General features: G+C 40.9%; 1 protein-coding gene across 3 annotated transcripts in view; it reads left to right on the top strand.

The window, feature by feature from the left end:
* The window catches only part of fhod1 (formin homology 2 domain containing 1), a 299,703-nt gene that overhangs the window by 235,004 nt on the left and 41,979 nt on the right, over positions 1-22,720 (top strand). The window contains exons 11-14 of one of the 3 annotated variants that reach the window (XM_067997797.1): positions 9,118-9,222; positions 12,340-12,447; positions 15,003-15,050; positions 15,998-16,104. In XM_067997797.1, coding sequence (XP_067853898.1) covers positions 9,118-9,222; positions 12,340-12,447; positions 15,003-15,050; positions 15,998-16,104 — 368 coding nt within the window. The remainder of the gene's footprint in view (positions 1-9,117; positions 9,223-12,339; positions 12,448-15,002; positions 15,051-15,997; positions 16,105-22,720) is intronic. The other 2 variants (XM_067997798.1, XM_067997799.1) reach the window with 2 other exon arrangements.

Consider the following 22,720-nt stretch of genomic DNA (forward strand, 5'->3'; position numbering starts at 1 on the left):
ATAAAGGCACTAAAGAACTGACAAATCTCCAGGACCTGATGGTTTCCACCCCAGGGTTTTAAACAAAGTAGATGAGGAAATTGCAGATGCTTTAGCCATAATCTTCCAAAGCTCAATTAAAGAATTGTCCCTTTAGATTGGAAAATTGCAAATGTATCTTCATTATTTAAGAAAGGTGAGAGAGAGAAACCAGGAAATTATAGATATGTTAGCCTAACATCTGTTGTGGGGAGGCTATTGGAACCTATAATTAAGGACAGCATGACTGCACACTTAGAGAAATTTGAGCTGATTAGAGAGAGCCAACATGGATTTGTAAAGGGTAGGTCATGTCTAACACACCTAATTGAATTTTTTGAGGAAGTAACTAAAGTAGTAGACAGGGGAATGTCTATGGATGTAATTTATATGGATTTTGGGAAGGCATTTGATAAGGTTCCACATAAGAGTCTATTAGTTAAAATTAAAGCTCATAGGATTGAAGGCAAATTATTGGTCTGGTTTGGAGATTGGTTAGGTGGTAGAAGGCAAAGAGTAGGGATAATAGGTATGTACTCGAATTGGAAGGAACTGACCAGTGGTGCCCCACAAGGATCTGTGCTGGGGCCTCAACTATTCACTATATTTATTAATGACTTAGATAACACAATAGAGATACATATATCCAAGTTTGCCAATGACACAAAGATTGGTGGCATAGTAAGTAGTGTGGACAGAAGCATGAAATTACAAAGAGACATTGATAGATTAAGTAAGTGGGAAAAACTATGGCAGATAGATTCCAATGCAAGTAAGTGTGAGGTCATCCATTTTGGACCAAAAAAGGATAGATCCAAGGATTTTTTAAATGGTGAAAAGCTAGGAACAGTGGAGGTCTAAAGAGATTTAGGCATCCATGTACACAGATCACTAAAATGTAGTAGGTACAAAAAATAATCAAAAAGACGAATGGAATGTTAGCCTTTATAACTATAGGGCTAGACTATAAAGGGGAGGAAGTTTTGCTACAGCTCTACAAAGCCCTTGTTAAACCACATCTGGAGTACTGTGTACAGTTCTGGTCACTGCACCTTAGAAAGGATATACTGGCCTTGGAAGGAGTGTGGCGCAGATTCACCAGAATGTTACCAGGCTCCAAGGGTTAGATTATGAAGAGAGATTACGTAAACTAGGCTTGTATTCCCTGAAATATAGATGGTTAAGGGGTGATTTGATTGAGGTTCTTAGGATCTTGAAAGGAATTGATAGGGTAGATGGAGAGAAACTTTTTCCGCTGGTGGGGAACCTTAAAATCAGAGCCAAGCCATTCAGGAGAGAAGTTAGGAAACACTTCTTCACGCAAAAAGCAGTAGATGCTAGCACAATTAATAATTTTAATTCTGAGATTTGATAGGTTTTTGCTAGCCAAGAGTATTAAGGGATATGGAGCCAAGGCCAAGGCGGGTGGATGGAGATAGGATACAGATCAGCCATGATCTCATTGAATGGCGGAACAGGCTCGAGGGGCTGAATGGACTACTCTGATGCTCCTAGAACAGAGAAGGTTAAGGGGAGATTTGATAGAGGTGTTCAAAATCATGAAGGGTTTTGATGGAGTAAATAAAGAGAAACTGTTTCCAGTGGCAGAAGGGTCAGTAACCAGAGGACACAGATTTAAGGTAATTGGCAAAAGAACCAGACGCAACAAGAGGAAAAATAAATAATGCTGTGAGTTGTTATGATCTGGAATGCACTGCTTGAAAGGGCAGTGGAAGCAGATTCAATAGTGACTTTCAAAAGGGAATTGGATAAATACTCGAAGGGGAAAAATTTACAGGGCTCTGGGGAAAGAACAAGGGAGTGGGATTAATTGGATAGCTCTTTCAAAGGGCCGGCACAGGCACGATCGACCGAATGGCCTCCTTCTGTGCTGTATCATTTTATGATTCTATGAACTTCCAAGAACTGCCTCAATGCTATTTTCTGCAGACTTTATTAAAGCCTGTTCACAGTTCCTTCAGGATTTGCATGGAGACTTTTATTGTCGATGGGAAAAATTCACTCTGGCTTCCATCAAAATATTTTGAAAGGGAATGTAGTAAATCAGGGATCTTGTAACTCAGGCTAAAGATTTTCTTTCCCGTTGTTTTGCAAATTTAATAATTTGACAGATAGACATATCACTATTGGAAAAAAATTAACTTCACCTTTCGATATTAGAAATATTGAATGTTAAATTGTGGTTTTCTTTGTTGTTTTCGGAGGGAGAATTAGAAATTCAACACTCAAAGGGTTACTTAAAATAAAGTCAATGTAAGACTTCGGAAAGCTGATTAAATAGATAAGCTTGAGCCAAAATTGGCACTAATCAACCATTATATTAATAATTTGATAGCAGACCTGAAGCCTCTGAGGTTAATTTATTGGTTGTTTATATAGAGTATAAAATTAGGCTTTTTAAGTCCTAGCTGATGGAATGCCATATGTCTGATGTGCTTGAACTGGTGAAATGCAGAGATTCTTTAATTGTTTTTCTGCCTACCTGTTGTCTGCTCTTCTCATCAAAAACATTCCGGCAGATAAGAGGAGATCAAAGAATGCAACGGAACGTGAAAACAGAGTGACCTGTGCTCTATCTTTCTGCAAGCACCTATGAGATGTATTCAGAGACTGTCCAGGTCACCGATCAGCTTGTGCTGTAGAGCCAATTGTAAGCATTCTTGATCCCTCACTGTGTTCTGTCCACTATTAGTTCTGTTGATTTAATGTATTGTCCAGCATCATATCAGAAAATAAATACTTTTCACAAGATAGCACAGTGGATTGTTTACAGAAAAAAGTGTTGCAAGCTTTGTTAAAGAAAAAGAACAAACGTGCCTTGACATAGCACCCTTCACAACCTCAGGACGTCGCAAAGCTCTTTACATCCAATGAAGTACTTCTGAAGTGCAATCACTGTTGTAATGCGGGAGAACAATTTTGTGCACAGCAAGGTCCCGCAAACAGCAATGTGACAATGACCAGATAATCTGGTTTAGTGATGTTGGTTGATGGATAAATATCGGTCAGGACACCGGGGAGAACTACCCTGCTCTTCTTCAAAATAGTGTTATGGGATGTTTTACACCCACCTGAGAGCGCAGAAGTCTTGCATATGTATGGGTGATTTTTAAGGTTAATCTTTAATGTTGAATTTTTAATTGAATTGAAAACTCTGTCTTTTGTGAGGGAGGGATGATCAGTTAATTTCAAAAGGATCTGAATCAGTGAGCGGTGATGTGGTTGTGGCACGTGTTTACATTGGGTTCACTTGTAAGTTAGTATCAAATACACCTTAGTATGTTAGTATGATTAATAGCTGTATTTTCTATCTGCATTATGCTGTGAAAGCATTAAGTGTTAACCTCTTTGTTTGCAATCACTATGCTATTCATAGAAGCAATTTCCCAAAATTTCCTGCAGCCAATGACTAAAAATTTAATTGTGCACATAGGAAGCAGACACACAATCGTCAAGTTTGTGCAGGCAGTTCAAATCCTCCTCCTCCCCCACAACAAGCAGATAGTTTGGTGGGCAAAATGTCTATGATTGGATAACATTTCAACACAGTTGAAGGCAGAAAGATCAGAGTTGAATGTTTCCTTGAACTCCAATTAAAAATGTAGGCTACTTGCTATGAATGTTAGAAATCATTTTTTCTCTGTTAAGGGATGATGTGTGGTATTTTACACATTATCAGTAAAAGTAAGAAAGACTTGTATTTATATAGCACCTTTCGCGACCTCAGGACATCCCAAAGTGCCTTGCAGCCAATAAAGTGTAGTCACTGTTGTAATGTAGCAGTCAATTTGCACACAGCAAGGTCCCACAAACAACAATGTGATAATGACCAGATTTTTTAGATGTTGGTTGAGGGATAAATGTTGGCCAGGACACCGGGGAGAACTTTATCGTTCTTCGTGCCATGGGATCTTTTACGTCCACCTGAGAGGGCAGACGGGGCCTCGGTTTATTGTCACACACCTCTAACAGTGCAGCACTCCTTCAGTGCAGCACTGAAATATCAGCCTAAAATTTGTGCTTAAGCCTCTGCAGTAGGATTTGAACCCACAATCTTCTGACTCTGAGGCAAGAGTGCTACCAACTGAGCCACGGCTGACACAAGTCAGGAATTGTGTAGTAAGAATGCAGCCTGATTTTGTTAATTTATGAGGTGTATTCATTGCTGAACTGGGGGGTTAGTGTTTATTTTTCCAATTATCTGCTGTTCCCCAGGAGCCCACGTTCACTTAAGCATCTTCTGCTTCCCCAGCTGAAATCAGCTACCTCAGCACAGACTGAAAATCACACCTAGTACCTTCTGATCTGCATGGCTTTGTGATCCACCAGGTAGTGTCTTTACTCACTAGGCCATCGGAGGAGTTATGGGGTGATGTTTCTGTCCATAGATTAGAATTTACCAAATGTGTTGGCAAATTTTTACTTTTGTTGACACAATATTTTGTAAAGAGACAAATGAGGAACCTCAATCATATACATTGGGCCAGAACTAGGATGTGGACCTGTGCTGTCGGAAGTTTGGATGTCTGCACGATTGTCTACCAAGACTATATCTGCTGCTTATCATAGGAAACTGCAGATTACTAGCCAGCTGCAATACACACTGGTACAGCATAAAAGGTAACATCGGTATACATATACCATGATATGTAGGGGAGATGTGCATGTTTATTAATGGCTGCTGCATCCATCTGAGATGCAGGACAGATACCAGCTCTTTCTTCACCAAAATCACTTCTCTTCTCAATCACCAGGTCTTCCAAATCTTTGTTATTCTGTGAAATATTGGCTGTTGCACTGTGACAGGCACATTACTTACCCATGTGCTGTATATATGGAGTTGGTCCTAAGGTGTATACTAGCTATGATGTACAAACATGCACCTTGACTGTATCGTGACATTGCTAGCATTGCAAAATGAATCTCTGTGATGTGCAGGCAGTTGGTTAATGAAATCAATGATAGATGTACGCCAGCTAATGTTGGAGCAAGCCTTTGGCTTAGTGGTAGCATTCCTGCCTCTGAGTCAGAAAGTGTAGGGTTCAAATCCAGACAGTCCTGGTGAGTGGAGACCAAAGTTTTGCTCTGAATTCTAGGTTGACATCAAGTAGGGATAATCATGCCTGGAGGATGTAGGTGGCTCCCCCTCATCATATGGATGGTAAAAATCCCTCCTGCCGTACAAATTAACCACCCCATTAACAGGTATAAAGATGCCGATGGCTATGGAGGGGGTGCTCATGTTGCAGCCGGTCAATCAGCCTACAAATCCTTCCACTACTTCACACTATTCTCCAAGGGAAGAGTATGAAAATAACAGCCAGCTAATGGAGGTTTGAAGTTCTGATCCTGCACTCCAAGTTCATTGCTAAAAATATTGCAGCTCCTCTCTTTTCATATTAACTATTTTGTTGGATGGTAATGCGGGTCTAACAGGTGATCTGAGGATTGTGGTTGAGATTCAACCAAAGGTCATCATGAGCAGGAGGAATGACATAAATCATGGCGATAATAGTAGGGGATTTCAACTACCCAAATAATAACGGGAATACAAACAGTGTGAAAGACATAGAGGGCACAAAATTCTTAAATTGGAATAAGTAGAACTTTTTTTAGCCAGTACATAGCAGGTCCAACAAGAGAGGGAGCAGTTCTGGATTTAGTTTTAGGAAATGAAGCTGGGCAGGTGGAAGGAGTATCAGTGGGAGAGCATTTTGCTGGTCGTGATCATAACTCTGTTAGATTTAGCATAGTTATGGAAAAAGACAAAGATAGAACAGGAGTTAAAGTTTTCAACTGGGGAAAGGCCAATTTTACTAAGCTGAGAAGTGATTTAGCAAAAATGGACTGGAAACAGCTACTTGAAGGTAAATCAATGTCAAAGCAGTGGGAGGCATTCAAGGGGGAGATTCAAAGGGTTCAGAGTAAACATGTTCCCACAAAGAAAAAGGGTGGGACTGCCAATTCTAGAGCCCCCTGGATGTCAAAGAGCATACAGGGTAAGATAAGGCAAAAAAGGAAAGCTTATGTCAGACACCGAGAAATCAATACTGCAGAAAGCCTAGAGGAGTATAGAAAATGCAGGGGTGAAATTAAAAAGGAAATTAGGAAAGCAAAAAGAGGGCATGAAAAATATTAGCAAGTAAAATCAAGGAAAACCCAAAGATGTTTTATAAATACATTAAGAGCAAGAGGACAACTAAGGAAAGAGTAGGGCCTATTGGAGACCAAAAACGTAACCTATGTGTGGAGGCGGAAGATGTTGGTATGGTTCTTAGTGAATACTTTGCATCTGTCTTCACAAAAGAGAAGGACGATGTAGACATTGTTGTTAAGGAGGAGTATGAAAAATTGGATGGGATAAACATAGTGAGAGAGGAAATATTAAGGGGATTACCATCTTTGAAAGTAGATAAATCACCAGGACCGGATGAAATGTATCCCAGGCTGTTAAAAGAAGCAAGGGAGAAAATAGCGAAGGCTCTGAGCATCATTTTCCAATCCTCTCTGGATACACACGTGGTGCTGGAGGATTGGAGGACTGCAAACATTGTACCGTTGTTTAAAAAGGGAGCGAGGAATAGACCGAGTAATTACAGGCCAGTCAGTCTAACATCGGTGGTGGGCAAATTATTGGAATCAATTCTGAGGGACAGGATAAACCGTCACTTAGAAAGGCAGGAAGTAATCAACGACAGTCAGCATGTATTTGTTAAGGGAAGGTCATGTCTGACTAACTTGATTGAATTTTTTGAGGAGGTAACAAGGAGGGTAGACGATGGTAGTGGATTTGATGTAGTCAACATGGATTTTTAGCAAGGCTTTTGACAAGGTCCCACATGGCAGACTGGTCAAAAAAGTACAAGCCCATGGGAGCCAAGGGAAAGTGGCAAGTTGGATCCAAAATTGGCTCAGTGGCAGGATGTGAAGGGTAATGGTCGAGGAGTGTTTTTGTGACTGGAAGGATGTTTCCAGTGGGGTTCCACAGGGCTCAGTACTAGGTCCCTTGCATTTTGTGGTATATGTTAATGATTTGGACTTAAATGTAGAGAGCATGATTAAGAAGTTTGCAGATGCTACAAAAATTGGCCATGTGGTTGATAGTGAGGAGCAAAGCTGTAGACTACAGGAAGATATCAATGGGCTGGTCAGGTGGGCAGAAAAGTGGCAAATGGAATTCAATCCATAATATTAATACATTATAAATGGAAGGATACTGATAAATGTAGAGGAAGTGAGGGACCTTGGAGTGCATGTCCACAGATCCCTGAAGGTAGCAGGACAGGTCGATAAGAAGGCATATGGAATACTTTCCTTTATTAGCCGAGGCATAGAATATAAAAGCAAGGATGTTATGCTGGAACTGTATAAAACGTCAGTTAGGCCATTGCTTGAGTACTGCATACAGTTGTGGTCACCACATTACAGGAAAGATGTGATTGCACAAGAGAGGGTGCAGAGGAGATTTACAAGGATGTTGCCAGGACTGGAGAATTTCAGCTATGAGGAAAGATTGGATAGGCTGGGGTTGTTTTCCTTGAAACAGAGGAGGCTGAGGGATGATTTAATTGAGGTGTATAAAATTATGAGGGGCCTGGATAGAGTGGAGAGGAAGGACCTATTTCTCTTAGCAGAGAGGTCAATAACCAGGGGGCGTAGATTTAAAGTGATTGGTAGAAGGATTAAAGGGGACCTGAGGAAAAGGTTTTTCACCCAGAGGGTGGTGGGGGTCTGGAACTCACTGCCTGAAAGAGTGGTAGAGACAGAAACCCTCAACTCATTTAAAAAGTACCTGGATGTGCACCTGAAATGCTGTAACCTACGTGGCTACGGACCAAGTGCTGGAAAGTGGGATTAGGCTGAGTGACTCGTTTTCGGCCGGCGTGGACACGATGGGCCGAATGGCCTCCTTCTGTGCCGTAAATTTTCTATGATTCTTTCTATGGAACCCTGTGAGGTCCATTTCAGAAAGTGAGTGTGCAACAGATGTACAACCAAGAGCCAGAAAACACGCAGGTTCCCCATTCCGTAAAGTGACGCTTTGCAAGGGACCATCTTGGCTGGTGTCTGCTCCACATCTGCTTTCAGAAATTCTTAACCATGCTCCGTGAAGAAGCCCTGTAAAAATATTTTTTAAACTAAAAATGAAAAAATATTCTCTATCCAATACCAGAGTAAATATCGAAGTATTTCATCTGGATTATAAGATGAGTGATTGTACCGAAGGAAGCACCAGTCCATTAAACTGAATGAACTTCATAGGCCAACTGGCTTTTTTCAAGTTCAATAGATTATCTGTACAAATGAGAAGATGAGCAAGATCTCAGATAGTGACTTACTGCTGGTTTCTTACAGTGGGATCTTTGGAAAAATGAGAATTGAAATGCTCTTTAAAACTGTCTCTCTGCTGGTCTGAAGATTAAAATATGTTAAGACAGTACTTGGGATATTACTCTCTGCATTATTGGTGAGTTTGGCACATTTTACCTGTCGAGATTGTAGGCCTTATCCCACAGTTGAGTGCACGTGCTGCTCACAGAAACCATTGGTTGGGAAACTGTGGGCTGAATTTCTGTCCATTACTTTAAATATACAGAAAATCAGGCACCTCTGAGCTGTGATTTTCTGACGAGGGGTCCCTGTACGTGCCGATCTGTGCTGGGAGCGCTTAACCATAGAATCCGCCCTTGTATTTCATCACTGGAATCCTTTGAAGACTAGGTGCTCCTTAACCTACCTCCAAACTAATGATTCTACAGCAATTTCCTCTCTTGTGTCTTAAAATTTAATTTACTATTGCTAAAAAGGAATAAGACTCTTAATAACTTCTGTAGCTCCTTTCAGCTACCAGATGAAGAAAAAAAATACTTGCATTAAGCTGCATATCTTTCATGCAGACTCTTTGCATTACCAAAATCAGTTACTCTGCCTCTCTTGCTTTTCATTGAGCTATTTAACAACTTAGTGGCTTGTTTAGCACGCAGTTTACAATAACATTGCATGACTTGTTTAGTGGATGACTTTCTCCAGCTGCTCCTTGCCCAGATCTTTTTCTTACAGCTCTGGTCCTTTTACTAGAGATCGCTCCTACATCAGCCATTATGCAGCAACTTCTTTCATCTTTCCAGCAAGGCCTAGACTTGCTAGTCCAGCATCAGATGAGAGCTCCCTAAGCCCTACCAGGTTTGTGTTACTTTTATATTGCCAGTTAAGACATTTTTAATGTCTCACTTTCAGACCAAAACGGTATTCTGTTATCTCCGGAAATGAGTTGTATATTCCAAATTCAGTATGTGCCAGTCACGGGCTCAAAGGTTAATTTTTAACTGCTGCCTAGCACTCCTCGTGTAGTTAGTTAGGCACGAAGTATTGTCGAAGAACGAGAGGCTTGAGGTTTTTGCAGTATAAACCAGCAGCCAGTGAATAATGAATTGAAAGATTTTCCCCATCAAATGCCATGAAATAGTTCTGTTAATTAGTGTTCCGTAATGGGTTCTGATTTGATACCAGATTGTTGCAACTGCTTCTCATTTCCTATGGTTTCCACAGGCTAGAGATTTGGGGGGTTAAATTGGATAGAGCAGGAAACCGGGCACGGGTATTGCGATCCGCAATTAACCCACGCCCGGTGCTTCCTTCGCAGGCAGGACGAGGCATTCGTCCTGCCTGAGGACTTACCGTCAAGCAGCGTTAAAAATTAGGCCTGACGCGACGATTCAAGGAAATGTGCATTTTCCACCAACAAGGGAGCCCCGATCTCTTACAGGGAGGCTGTCTCTTAAAATCTCTTAAAGGTAACTGGTACCTGTTATTTGCTGAAAATAACAGTCTGCCGTCTGCACAGGCAGAGTCTGAATGGAGATCAGGCATCGCACACACAAAACACAGATGCAGGTCCTATGCCTATGTTTACGAGCTAATGAGTTATGTTGAAACATTGAATAAAGGTTGCGCACTACTAAATCCCAAATCCTCTAATCTGCATGTCAGACCTCACCAATCTGCCGATCTGAGTTTGTAGCATGCCTGGGAGAGCGTATGCACCAAGGTTCTCTGCTGATGCACTAGAGGCCTTGGTGCAAGAGATGGACAGAAGGAGGCACATCCTATATCCGGTGGGGGGTGGGGGGCGCGGGCAAGAGGCCCTCCAGATATATATTCAAAAGTCAGTGGGATACAGCGGGGGACAAAGTCAATACCAGGCGCATAGCACCACGAACATGGATGCAGTGCAGGAAGAATTTCAATGCTTTGACATGAGTGGTCAAGGTCAGTGAGGCCAACTATCAAGTGGTGCTTCCTACCAACTGCACCACGCACTGCACCCCCCCCATTACCCACATACCAACAAACTCTTTCCATCAGTACTCAGCTCTGCCAATCAGATGCTTCCTCTCACCCTTACACATTACCACTGTTGCAAGCCGCACACCCACAACTCATAGGCCACACTGGCAGCTATTCAACCATGACAGGCACATCACCCAGACACATGTCCCACTTTCTTGCAGGAGAAGGTGGCGCATAACAGGAGGCAGCAAGTGGCAGTGGCATTTAGGCCCTCGAGCCTGTTCTGCCATTCATTGAGATCATGGTTGGTCTGTGCCCTAACTCCATACGCCCGCCTTAGCCCCACATCCCTTAATACCCTTGATTCATAGAAGTCTATCAATCTCAGATTTAGAATTTACAATTGAGCTAGCATCAACTGCTGTTTGCAAAGGAGCACGCCAACCTTCTCCCACCCTTTGCGTGTAGAAGCGTTTCCTAACTTCACTCCTGCACGTCCTGGCATTAAATGTTAGGCTATGTCCCTGCGTCCTAGCATTCAAGTATAGGAGACCTCCATAAACAGTAACAAGTGTCTCGGCAGCCAGAAGCAATAATCCAGCAACTAACTTGTCCTGCATTGTCCCTTTAAATAAGGGGGGAGGGGGGGGGGGGTCATCCACGCACTCTAAGACATGTTCAAATAATTATGGTTACGTTGAGTTGAACATTAAGTTCCAAAATGGTGTCTCTCACTTTAAATCAGCGTTGCACACTGATTGTATCCATTTTCTCCTTACTTTACATGCTGCTGGTGTTCGGTATTTGCGCATGTGTTACCACCTATACCAAGGTGGCATCTGGTGCATGTGACGCTAGAAAGGTGCTTGCACTTCAAGAGGCCGCGTAGCGCCGAAACACCCGGGGGCTACACTGCCTAATTCCAAACCCTTGATTCCCTCACTCCAGGTGGTTCCATGCTCTAAGCTCTATCTCCCTATCAAATGATTTTGATCTCATCACATCTATCACTATGCCCCTGTCCCTGCCCAGTGAATGGCCTAGGCCTGGTGGTGGATTAGCACGAGAAGCTAGTGTGTGCTTGGCCTGTCTATATTCAAAATGGCAACCCTGCTGAGGCGGTACAAGTGCTCTTCTTGCAGTAGAACTTAAAGAAAAATGCACCATTATTAGATAATTGGACCGGGAATTACAATCTTAGTCATTCTTCTGACAATGTCAATATGGGGGAATTAAATTCCTCCCGTCGGTAATTCTAGCAAATAAAAAGTCATTGAATACAAAACAGGACTTTTTTTTGCCAACTTTTTCAGTAAAACTGTTGGCTGCAAGAATTTTAACCCTATAATTCCTTTGAGATTCAAATGTTTTAGATTACATTTATCTAAATCGAGATTTTCATGGCTTGCATATCATTCTAGACATTTTTAAAAATTGATTTCCTGAGGAGCTGGTTAATAATATACATTCTTAAAATGTGTATCTCTTCAAAGTAGAAAAAAAACTGTTAAGCATTTAATTGGCGTTTGTCATTTTGTTACATCAGTCTGGTCATGTGTTACAGATAAATGCAATATATATATTATATTACCAAATTCTAAAGCTGGTATGATTATTTTAACAGTTAATGTACATCCCTGAGTTTTTCTCCTCAAGATATTATAGTACAATTGTACTTGAGGTAAGCTTTCTAAAGCTTGTGTATAAATGTGCATTGGCACAAATAGGAATTGCCTCCCTACATGAAAGAAAAACAATTCCTCAGTGTTGTAACATCCCAGTCATTCAGAGAGTACCAGTTTGAAGGTTGGAGACTGACAGGAAATTGTTTAGTCTGCAGACACTGATGACATTGAGTCAGTTTCTGGATTCAGCAGAACTGGAGAGATCACTGCGGGGTTTCTCTGCGAGAAAGTTGGGACATTTTAATACATTTTTTTGTCCTTTTTTTTTAAAAAGAAACACTTTGTAGCGTACCTGTTTAAAAATCTATCTTCTATCTGCCCACAGCCCTGCTCCCCAAAATTTATATTCATCGTTTAGTAAGGCAGATCTGCCGAGCACATCTTCAGAGGAAAAAACAATGAAAACGGGACCTGGAGAAAGAAGTATTTTCAAGTAAGTCCAATCAGTTAAAGAGAATTTAGTTATCTGTTTTAAGTATTTGAAAATTCATTTTGTCACAAGAATAGAAACGGAATATGTGAAGTCACAGTGGAGCCTCCAATATCTGCAATCCTATTATCCGAAATCCTGATTATCTGGCAGAATTTCCATTGGACAAAACCTTGCATGAGACATTGCCCCATTGCACAGCTTTTAGGAACATAGGAATATAGGAACAGGAGTAGGCCATTCAGCCCCTCGTGCCTGCTCCGCCATTTGATAAGATCATGGCTGATCTGTGATCTAACTCCATATACCTGCCTTTGGCTCATATCCCTTAATACCTTTGGTTGCCAAAAAGCTATCTAACTCAGATTTAAATTTAGCAATTGAGCTAGTATCAATTGCCGTTTGCGAAAGAGAGTTCCAAATTTCTACAACCCTTTGTGTGTAGAAATGTTTTCTAATCTCACTCCTGAAAGGTCTGGCTCTAATTTTTAGAGTGTGCCCCCTACTCCTAGAATCCCCAACCAGCAGAAATAGTTTCTCTCCATCCACCCTATCTGTTCCCCTTAATATCTTATAAACTTTGATCAGATCACCCCTTAACCTTCTAAACTCTAGAGAACATAATCCCAACTCATCTTTTTTCTTAGTAGATAAAGGTACATTAATCTTTCTTTTGTTAGTTGCATTTACTGGTCTTCATTCCGTTACCTAGGGGATTGTTGCACCATATGTTTCAGACCAAAATTCAAAGTGTATCGATTATCCGCCATTAATCATCGGAGGGAGTCCTCACCATTATGGAAGATAATTGAGGCTCCAGTTCTGCACTTTGTCACTTAACTCTCTGATACCACACAACCAATTTTAGATTTTTTAAATTCTAGTTTACCATTTTATCTGCCAATCCAAGTAATGTATATTCTTGTGATTTTTTTTCACTAAATTTAGTTCAAGCTTATGGACAGCTTTGAATGTTAACTTTAAGATCTATTGTCATCATTATTCTGTTTGTAGATTTAAAAGTAGATCAAGTCCTCAAAAAACCTTAAGACCAATCCCACACTTCACTGGTTTCTCTGTCCTTGTTTTTAATTTCAATTTATTCTATTTCATGCTCACCTTTCATTGCTTAAATCCATCATTCTTTCTAACAAAAACAAAAACCATCCTCTTCTTTCATCTTTTCCTCGAATTCAATTGACCACCCCATTCAGCCTTGCAGAGTGGGCGACCCTTAAGGGCTCCCAAGTTGGGCAATAAAATTTACTTAAATAGTCAAAGCAATTTATGATGAGCCTATTATTTTCTTCTGTACAAAGGGGAACACTTGGAACAAAAAGTACTTCTTTCCCCCCAGCAACTTTCCTTCCCTTTTTGAATTATGCAGTCAAAAAGCCCAATGGCTTCACAAAGTACATCAGTACATAAACTTACAGAAAATCAAAATAAATATCCGTATTCATGTTTTTCAATAATTAAATGATATAAATCTTATCCACAATTAAAAGTAGAGTGCAGTTGGCTTGTTTTGTAGTTTGGTGTATGGGTGGGGGAGAGAATTTTAGACAAACACCTGAACACTTCATTCTGTAAGAGAGTGGTAGTTTCAACAACTTGCATTGTCTTTGACATACCAAAACATCCCAAAGAGAAGACAGATCAGGGACCAAGCAGCAGTTGGGAGGTGACTTGGGGGAAGCGAACAAAGAAGTGGTTGAAGAGGAAAGTTTTGATGGTGGGGATAACTATAGTAAGGTGGAGGGCTTTAGGAAGGAAATTCCAAAGTGAAGGAACAAGATGACTGAAAGCTGCAGTGACAAAGATTTAAATGAGATTTTCAGTGGTGGTGGGGTTGGAGGGGGACAATGTACAGTGGTGGAAGTAGGTGATCTTGGTGATGGGCCAAATGCAGAGCTGGAAACTCAACTCAGGATCAAATAGGATACTGAGTTTGCATACCATTGGTTTCAGCCTGAACAAATAGTTGGGAAAAGGAATTGAATTGGAGATTAAGATGCAACGTTTTTTAAGAGGCAAACAGAATGTTTTTAGTCTTTCCACATGATCATGTTAGGCAGGCAGACAACTCTTAGATGGTCATCTAGTTGAGAGTGGCGTCATGGAGGTAAAGATGGATGTTGTTGGTGGACATTTGGAAGCTGATCCCATGCTTACAGATAATGTCTTATATATAATGAAGATGATGGTGGGTGGGGGGGGGGAGGCAAAGGTGCAACTGACACTTTTTCCTATTATGAAGAAGTTCAAGATTGAGGCCTTTCAACATAAAACAAAGATTATTTTACATTCTGATGCCAGTAAACGATTACACTGCTCGATAAACAAGTGATGTACAATTGACACAACAATAGCTGTGCCATATGCTTTGAGGGCTACAAAAGGAGCTTTCATTTAATGTTAAAAAGATTGATTCATTAGACTTTTAAATCTGAAGTTATAAAATCTGTATCTTTCCCAGCACCTCCAACAACTTGTTACCCATGGAAATCGAATACTTTATGACAATATATCTGTACTGAAACTGATCTTTTTCTCAGGGCTAAAAGGATTTCTAGTAAGGATAAACCAGTTCTGAGAAAGTATGAGTAAGTATTGGGTGTGGAATGGAGACCTCGATTGCGTGTGATCTGTACTAGGTTTTCTTTGTAATTTTTCTCTTCTGCTACAGGGCCCAAGTTTTGGAGTCAAGTTTTATTATAGGCCTGTACAAGATATGGGGATGTTGGGGCATTTGAACAGATCCTATTCCATTAGAGGAATAGAGACTCCTTTCATTGATAGCTGGTCAAGTCGTCCTCATGGATGGAGTTGGCCGGAGGTTTGTATCTAAAGCCAGTAACAATCTCTATAATGTAAAGACAAAACACAATTATTGGGCTTTTTAAAAATAAACTTTGTTGTAATTGAACCAATTAACTGTTCCAATTCACATTTAAAACTTAATTGTCAATTGGCCATCTGGAGTGAAATGTTGTCAAACTGAATTTCAATTCCTATTCCATAATTTTTAAAGAAACCATAGGGGTTTGAGAGGCCAGGCTGCTACCCCGATGTATAAGTGTGCTTATTTTAAAAGTGACAGGCCTATAATAAGTGGAGTATCTTAATTGGAATAATGCAGTGGTGGTTGGGTCATGGTGTTGGGGAGGGAGGAGAGTGTTGCCGGTGATTTATTTTTGGAAATTGGGTGGTGTTTTCCTTCTCATGAGGTGAATTCTGAACTACGGTTTGATCTAGATTGATTTGGGCTTTTCTGGGCTGTTTGCACCTGAGGTAATAAAGTGGAGAACATGCTTTACAAAATCAAGTATTGATGTAAAATGCTTTGGGATTTGGAATGTCCAAAAAAATTATGCTTTCCCGTGGGAAACGGTAGGTTTGCCTAACTGCATGTTTGGTGTGGTGTGCGTGTGGTGTGTTGTGCAGTGGTGTGGAATATCATTTTGTTGGGACCTCAGTTGAGTCCAAATTGCCAGAATGGATTTGGGTTTGCTTGAAGTATAACGCTGAATTGCTGCTGTAACTCTTTCAGAAATCGCTTTTTAGAAAATCTTGTTGCAACGCAAAGAGAGAGGGATTTGAGCAAGTCGAGTTTACTCAGGGACGTTGCCTCTTTACCCACAGACAGATCCCCTGATGGTAAGTTGTTCCTTTCTACTCATTTATTATATTTGATTTATGATCAGAATATGGGGAAATATGCAAGTCTTTACACATACCTTGTTTAATTGTATGTAAATCTTTCCAAGTGATTTAAAATATTGTATTTTATGTTAAACACTATTACATAGAACCAGCTGTCAGTTTCTTGTCTTTAAGTTTTTTTTAATAGTAGCAAACATTAGAAGTGACAATGTACCGTCAGAGTAGAATTTAAAATAAACTTCTATATCATTAAACATTGTAATGTGTTAAAGTCACATCTCATGTTTGGATAACCCTGAGAGTTCCTGCTAAGTTTGCTGAACTTTACCCGCTAGATATTCATATGTTTGACATTGGGGATGTCATTTTTTGAGTCCAAAATACTGCTCAAGATATCTTATATACTGGGGTGATTTGATAAAAAGCTGCTCATACTTCAATAAATGAGACTATAAGATACTTATGGATGAGGAGGGCCATTCGGGCCATCTTAAAACATCCATCCAGAACAACGTGTGAAATGTCATGGCTGCGTCTATTTGTTTCTTAAATGGCCGCAGGGTTTTTATCTCCACCACGCTGCTCAGAAGTCCATTCCAAGTGTTGATCACTCTCTTCATGAAGAACAACCTCCTGATATTGGTTCTAAAGTTACCTTTAACTGCCTGTGTCCCTTTGGCCTTCTCCCACTATTTCAGTTAAAGTAGCATTCCAGGTTAACCTTTTCCTTGCCATTTGCTATCTGATATACTGCTATAATGTCACCTCTCGGATGCCTTTTTTCCAGGGTGAAAAGCCCAAGTCTCTCCGGTCTTTCCTCATAACTCAGATTATTGACACCAGGGGGTAAATTTTAACAGGGTGCCGGGAAGAGGGTGGGGGAGGGGGATTCCTGACAGGGAACCCGGAAGTATGGGTTTTCTGGACGTCCTTACAATTTTGACATATGGACGTCTTTCATTTTTTTTTGTAGGTTTCCCGCCTGACAGGCTAGCCAGATTGGCAGGCTGGCTGTCAGTCGAACGGGAGAACAGCCAGGGAGCAGATGCCAGCACATAAGTCTTAGGGGGACGGTGTCAGTCATCGGAGGTGGGGGGGGGGAGTCAGGGATCATCTGGGGGTCATCGGGAGGTCGGTCACCGGGGGGGGGTCATTGGGGTCGGCGGTCATTGGGAGTCATCAGGGGCTCAGTCATGGGGGCTTGGGCATGGGGGGGGGGCCAGAGATCGTGGGGGGGGGGTTGGTCATTGGGGGATCGGAGATCATGGGGGAGGGTCAATCGTGGGGGGGTGGCGGAGATTGTTGGGGGTCGGTCATCGGGAACGTTGGAAATCGGAGGGGGTCGGAGATCACGGGGGAGGGTGGAGGTCGGCTGATCAGCATGTGTGGGATCACGGCAGGTAGGCTTGTTGGGCCTGGAAGAAACACTCCTGCTCCTCTTGGCCCAGGAGCAATGCAATAAAGGCATTTACCTGCTGAGCCGGACCTTCCCGCCTCCTGTTATGCGGCGTGAATCAGAAAGCCCGGGAATCTTAGCCACCAGGGGTTAAAAATAAAAAACCTGTCAAAATAGAGGCTCACATCCTCCTCAAAAGATTTCACTGACCGACCCGCCTCCTGAGAGTGGGTTGGTCGGCCGCCCCTCGACCCGCCTCCATTAAAACTGGAAGTGGGCAGGTTGGGATCGGGTTTTACATTTTTTGCAATTTTTACCTTTCCACTCGCCCCCAACCCACCCGCTCGTGGGGTTAAAATTTACCCCCAGGGATCAGCCTCATGACTCTTCTCTGCACTGCCTCTGGACACAGTACTCAAGGTGTGGTCTGAACAGAGCACTGCACAGTTTCGTCACAATTTCCAATGACTTTTATCCTACTGTGTTGGCTATGTAGTTCAACATTCAGTTGGCTTTGTTAATTGCTGTTCTGCATTGGTTGGACATGTTAATTGTTGAGTCTACTAAGACCTCTGGGTCTCTTTTAACTTCATGCTTAGCTATTTCAACACCTTTCAGGAGGTATGCACATTGCCCATTTTTTCCTTCCTACGTACAATACTTTATACTTGTTTGTATTAAATTTCATCTGCCATTGCTCGTCCCACTCACATATTTTGTTTAGCACATTCTGTAGTTCCTGGGCTGCCTCCTTTGATTCTACTGCCCTACCTAGTTTGGTATCATCTGCAAATTAGCCCATTTGCATTAAGTTTCTGAATCCAATCATTGATGTAAATTAGAAACCGAAGTGGTCTCAAAGCTCAGCCCTGGACCACTTCACTCAGTACTTCTCTGCACCCACCCTGATATTACCCCTCTAACCAGTACATATTATTTTATATCCTTCTGCCAGTTTCTTATCCATACCCAAGTTTTACTCTGAATCTCCACAGCTTTGAGCTTAATTAGTAATCTTCTGTGTGGATCTTTATCAAATGCCTTTTGGAAGTCTAAGTAGACAACATCATAAGGTTTACCACAGTCGACTTGGGTTGTCACTTCCTCAAAGAAATGCAGGAGGCTGATCAGGCAGGGTCTTCCTGTCAAAAGACATGCTGCCTGCTATTTACTAGGTGGTTGATATACAGATAATCCTCAGGTTTACTCCTGATAATTGAAGTAAGACCAATGGATCTGTAGTTGCCTGTATCTGTTATGTCACATGTTTCAAATATGAGGACCACATTTGCCTGTTTCTAATCTACTGGTACATATCCAGTGTCCATTGACTGTTAGTGCCTTGCAAATCTCCTGGTTAGTTTCTCTCAACACTCTGGAATAAGTATAATCTAACCTTGGAGATATATTTGTTTTAAGCCCTTTCATCTTACCTAGGACTTCAACCTCATTTATATCAAACTTTTGAATTATGCCTTGGAAATCTTTTTTGGGGAGAGGGCATGTGTTTCATGTCTTCCCTTGTGAATACTTGGAGGAAGTAATCATTCAGAATGTTTACTGTCCATGCTCATCGTCAGTTTCAAGCCCATTTGCATCTTTTAATGTTCTTATCTCTTCTCTGATGGCTCTCGTGCTATTGCAGTGTTGAAAGATATTTTTACTGCTATAATTTGCCTTTACAGCAATGATCTAAATTTCTTACTGGACTCTTTTTCCCAACCTATTAGTTTTTGCCGAGTTACTCATGACCCGATTGTTATTGAAAGCAAACTCTTAAAAGGCTTGTTAATCACTCTAATTGTAGTATTAAAGTAATCACTAATTCAAAGAACACAAAACTGCGCAAAAGAATAGTTATTATGATCGATAATGTTTTAAGGAAACATAGATGCATTTTGAAATAGTATTGGGTGATTTGAAATAGTATTGGGTGATTAGTTTTTGAGGCTTTTCGACGTGAAAGATGTTGATTATAGAAAATAGCAACACATTCTCATTTCGGGCACTGAGTGTTATTAAGCACTTCCAGGCACAGATATATCATAATTAGATGCAGTGCAAAGCTTCCTCTACCCTACCTCAATAAAAGAAAATAAAGCATTTATATAGTGCCTTTCATGACTTCAGGACATCCCAAAGTACTTTGCAGCCAATTAAGTACTTTTGAAATGTAGTCACTATTGTAATGTGGGGGAAAAGTTAAAGGCTAATTGTTACTGTGGTAAGTTAAAGAGTAATTGTTATTGAACCAAAACCAGCAACAAGGTTACAGGTTTTGGTTCAGTCTGCTTTAGAAACCTCTTTTTTTTGTTATGAAAACCCCAATATTGACAGACCCATGCCTATATAGGGCCTTTACAGGTGACTGAGATTGGACCAACTATATTGGAATGGAGCGGGGCATTCATGCAAATGCACTGCATCATCCAGTGCCCCAAATAAGAACATTTAACTTTGGGGGAGACGTGTGCCATTGTGAACATTTAGGTGACAGTGTACATTTTAAAACCATCCGGACAAGTATGCTTTGTTGATTATTAAAATTCAGTGGTAGAAAGTGATGCAGTTTGCAACATGCACTGTACTCATCCGCTGTACTGTGCCATGATGTGGTAGAACTTAAGCTGGCACTGCATATTTTTGACGTGGCCAGTTTCAGGTTTCATTTAGGCCATCAAGGAAGGTGGCAGAGGAAGGTTAAGTGACTCATCACATCTCACACACCATGATACTGAAAAAAAACCTCCTAATATTAATAATGCCACTCTGAAGTCAGGAGCAGATTTCATCCTGTAGCATTATTTCTTCCCTATTCTCTCTATCATATATATGATTTTAAATTATTTTACTTAAATATTCTGGTTTAACTTTTACTTGCTTTAAGTTTTTGAAGCTTTCCTTTGTTTGCTCCATCATCCCATTTCAGATCACACTGGGGCACACAAGTGTAAATTAGTCCCTGATTGCTAAAAACCAGTTCAAAGGCTATTTTTTTTTCCATAACCTATCAGAAGACTGATTATCATGGCTGACCTGGTCATTTACACCGGTAAGATTTTTAGGCTGTTACTTATGATCTTCAAAGGTTCGGAATGCCTGTCAGAATCATTCAGCAACAGCACAGGAAGCTGAGCACTACCACGTTGAGTTCTCATCAGCAGCAATCAAAGAGTTTAAACAATTGTTTATCAATCTTAGCTGATAAAGGTTAACATTACCTTTTTTATAAATTTCCTTATTTTCTTATAAACAAAGCTCTCTGCCAATTGACGTTAATTACAAAGTGTAGTGTAGTAGAGAGTGTGATTGCGTATTTTCCATTTCTACAGATGCCCTTACTCCACCTCACAGTGTTAATGTATTTGGTTCAATTACATCACTGCCTTGTGCTCTGCAAGTTATTCTGCTGCTTTTCACAGAGCTTTGTCTCACTTAGAAAAAGACTTGTGAGCCAAAATTCTGTACAATGTTACATACAGAATAAATCCACAGAACAACAAGCCAGGCAATATTCTAACCATTAGCAAACTTCAGGCAGAGCATAATTCATTCTGCAGCTCCTTAATAAAACTTTTTTTTTCAAGTGCCAAAATGCTATGAAAAGTATGTATCAGATCAACAGAACCCAAACCTGGCACAGTGGTACCTGACCAAAAACAGTGGAAGTAGAAGCGTTAATAATGAAAATATGTAACATTGCAAGTTGAATTTCTCTGTTACAAATCACATGATTCAAAACATTTGTCAGAGGCTTTTTTGAGCCAATTATTGACATTTACAGCAACAGTGACTGTTTTCTGTACTTCTTTCTCTTGTTCCTCCTGAACACCAACTACATCATCCTATATGCTCTTCCTCCTCCCTAAATCCTCAATTAGCTGAAATTCCGACTGTTTCCTAAAGTGTGAAGCACCCTATCTCCCTCAGTCTTCCCCTTCCCTCGCAACGTATAGACTTTTAGAAGCTAAGGTTGCCGTTAGCTAAACACTACTTCCCTCCTACACCTTTTAATCTTGGTGTCCTAGAGTCCATTTCTCAATTTAAAAAAACATGGAGTATCACCCCCATAACATATTGTGAGAGGCAGAGATTTAAATGTGTATTTGATGCCTAATGGGGGCAATGCTCTGAGAGTTCAGTTGCATATCCCAATTATCCTTTCAAATAGGAGTAACCACTGACTTCATCTTCTCTACACTTTTCGGATGAGACGTTAAACCGAGGCTCTGCCTACCTTATCGGGTGGACGTAAAAGATCCCATGACACAATTTTGAAGAAGAGCAGGGGAGTTCTCCCCAGTGTCTTGGCCAATATTTATCCCTCAACCTACACCTAAAACAGATTATCTGGTCATTATCATATTGCTGTTTGTGGGAGCTTGCTGTGCGCAAATTGGCTGTCACGTTTCCTACATTACAACAGTGACTACACTTCAAAAGTACTTCATTGGCTGTAAAGAGCTTTGGGACGTCCTGAGGTCATGAAAAGCGCTATATAAATGCAAGTTCTTTCTTTCTTTACTTGGAGTGGTATTTATGCTGGAACATAAGAATATAAGAAATAGGAGCAGAAGGAGGCCATACGGCCCCTCGAGCCTGCTCCACCATTCAATCAGATCATGGCTGACCTTCAACCTCAACTCCATTTTCCTGGCTGATCCCCATATCCCTTGATTCCACTAGAGTGCAAAAATCTATCTATCTCAGCCTTGAATATATTCAATGACTCAGCAGCCACAACCCTCTGGAGTAGAGAATTCCAAAGATTCATAACCCTCTGCATAAAGAAATTCCTCCTCATCTCAGTCTTGAATGGCTGACCCCTTATCCTGTGATTATGCCCCCTAGTTCTTCACTCTCTAGCCAGGGGAAACAATCTCTCAGCATCTACCCTATCAAATCCCCTCATAATCTTATATGTTTCAATGAGATTACCTCTCATTTTTCTAAACTCCGGAGAGTATGGGACCATTCTACTCAACCTCTCTTCATAGGACAGCCCTCTCATCCCAGGAATTAATCTAGTGAGCCTTCGTTGCACCGCCTCAAAGGCAAGTATTCTTATAAAAGGAAATTGTCCATATCGTGGAGAATGATTGAATGGAAGCTCATTATAAATGTCACATATTCAGTGATGCATTAGTGCGTAATTATAACCTTGGAAAAGATCTGTTATGTTCTGAACTATAAGAATTATCCAGTGAGCCTGAC

Source organism: Heptranchias perlo, chromosome 16 (assembly GCF_035084215.1).
Source record: "Heptranchias perlo isolate sHepPer1 chromosome 16, sHepPer1.hap1, whole genome shotgun sequence".
NCBI lineage: Eukaryota > Metazoa > Chordata > Chondrichthyes > Hexanchiformes > Hexanchidae > Heptranchias > Heptranchias perlo.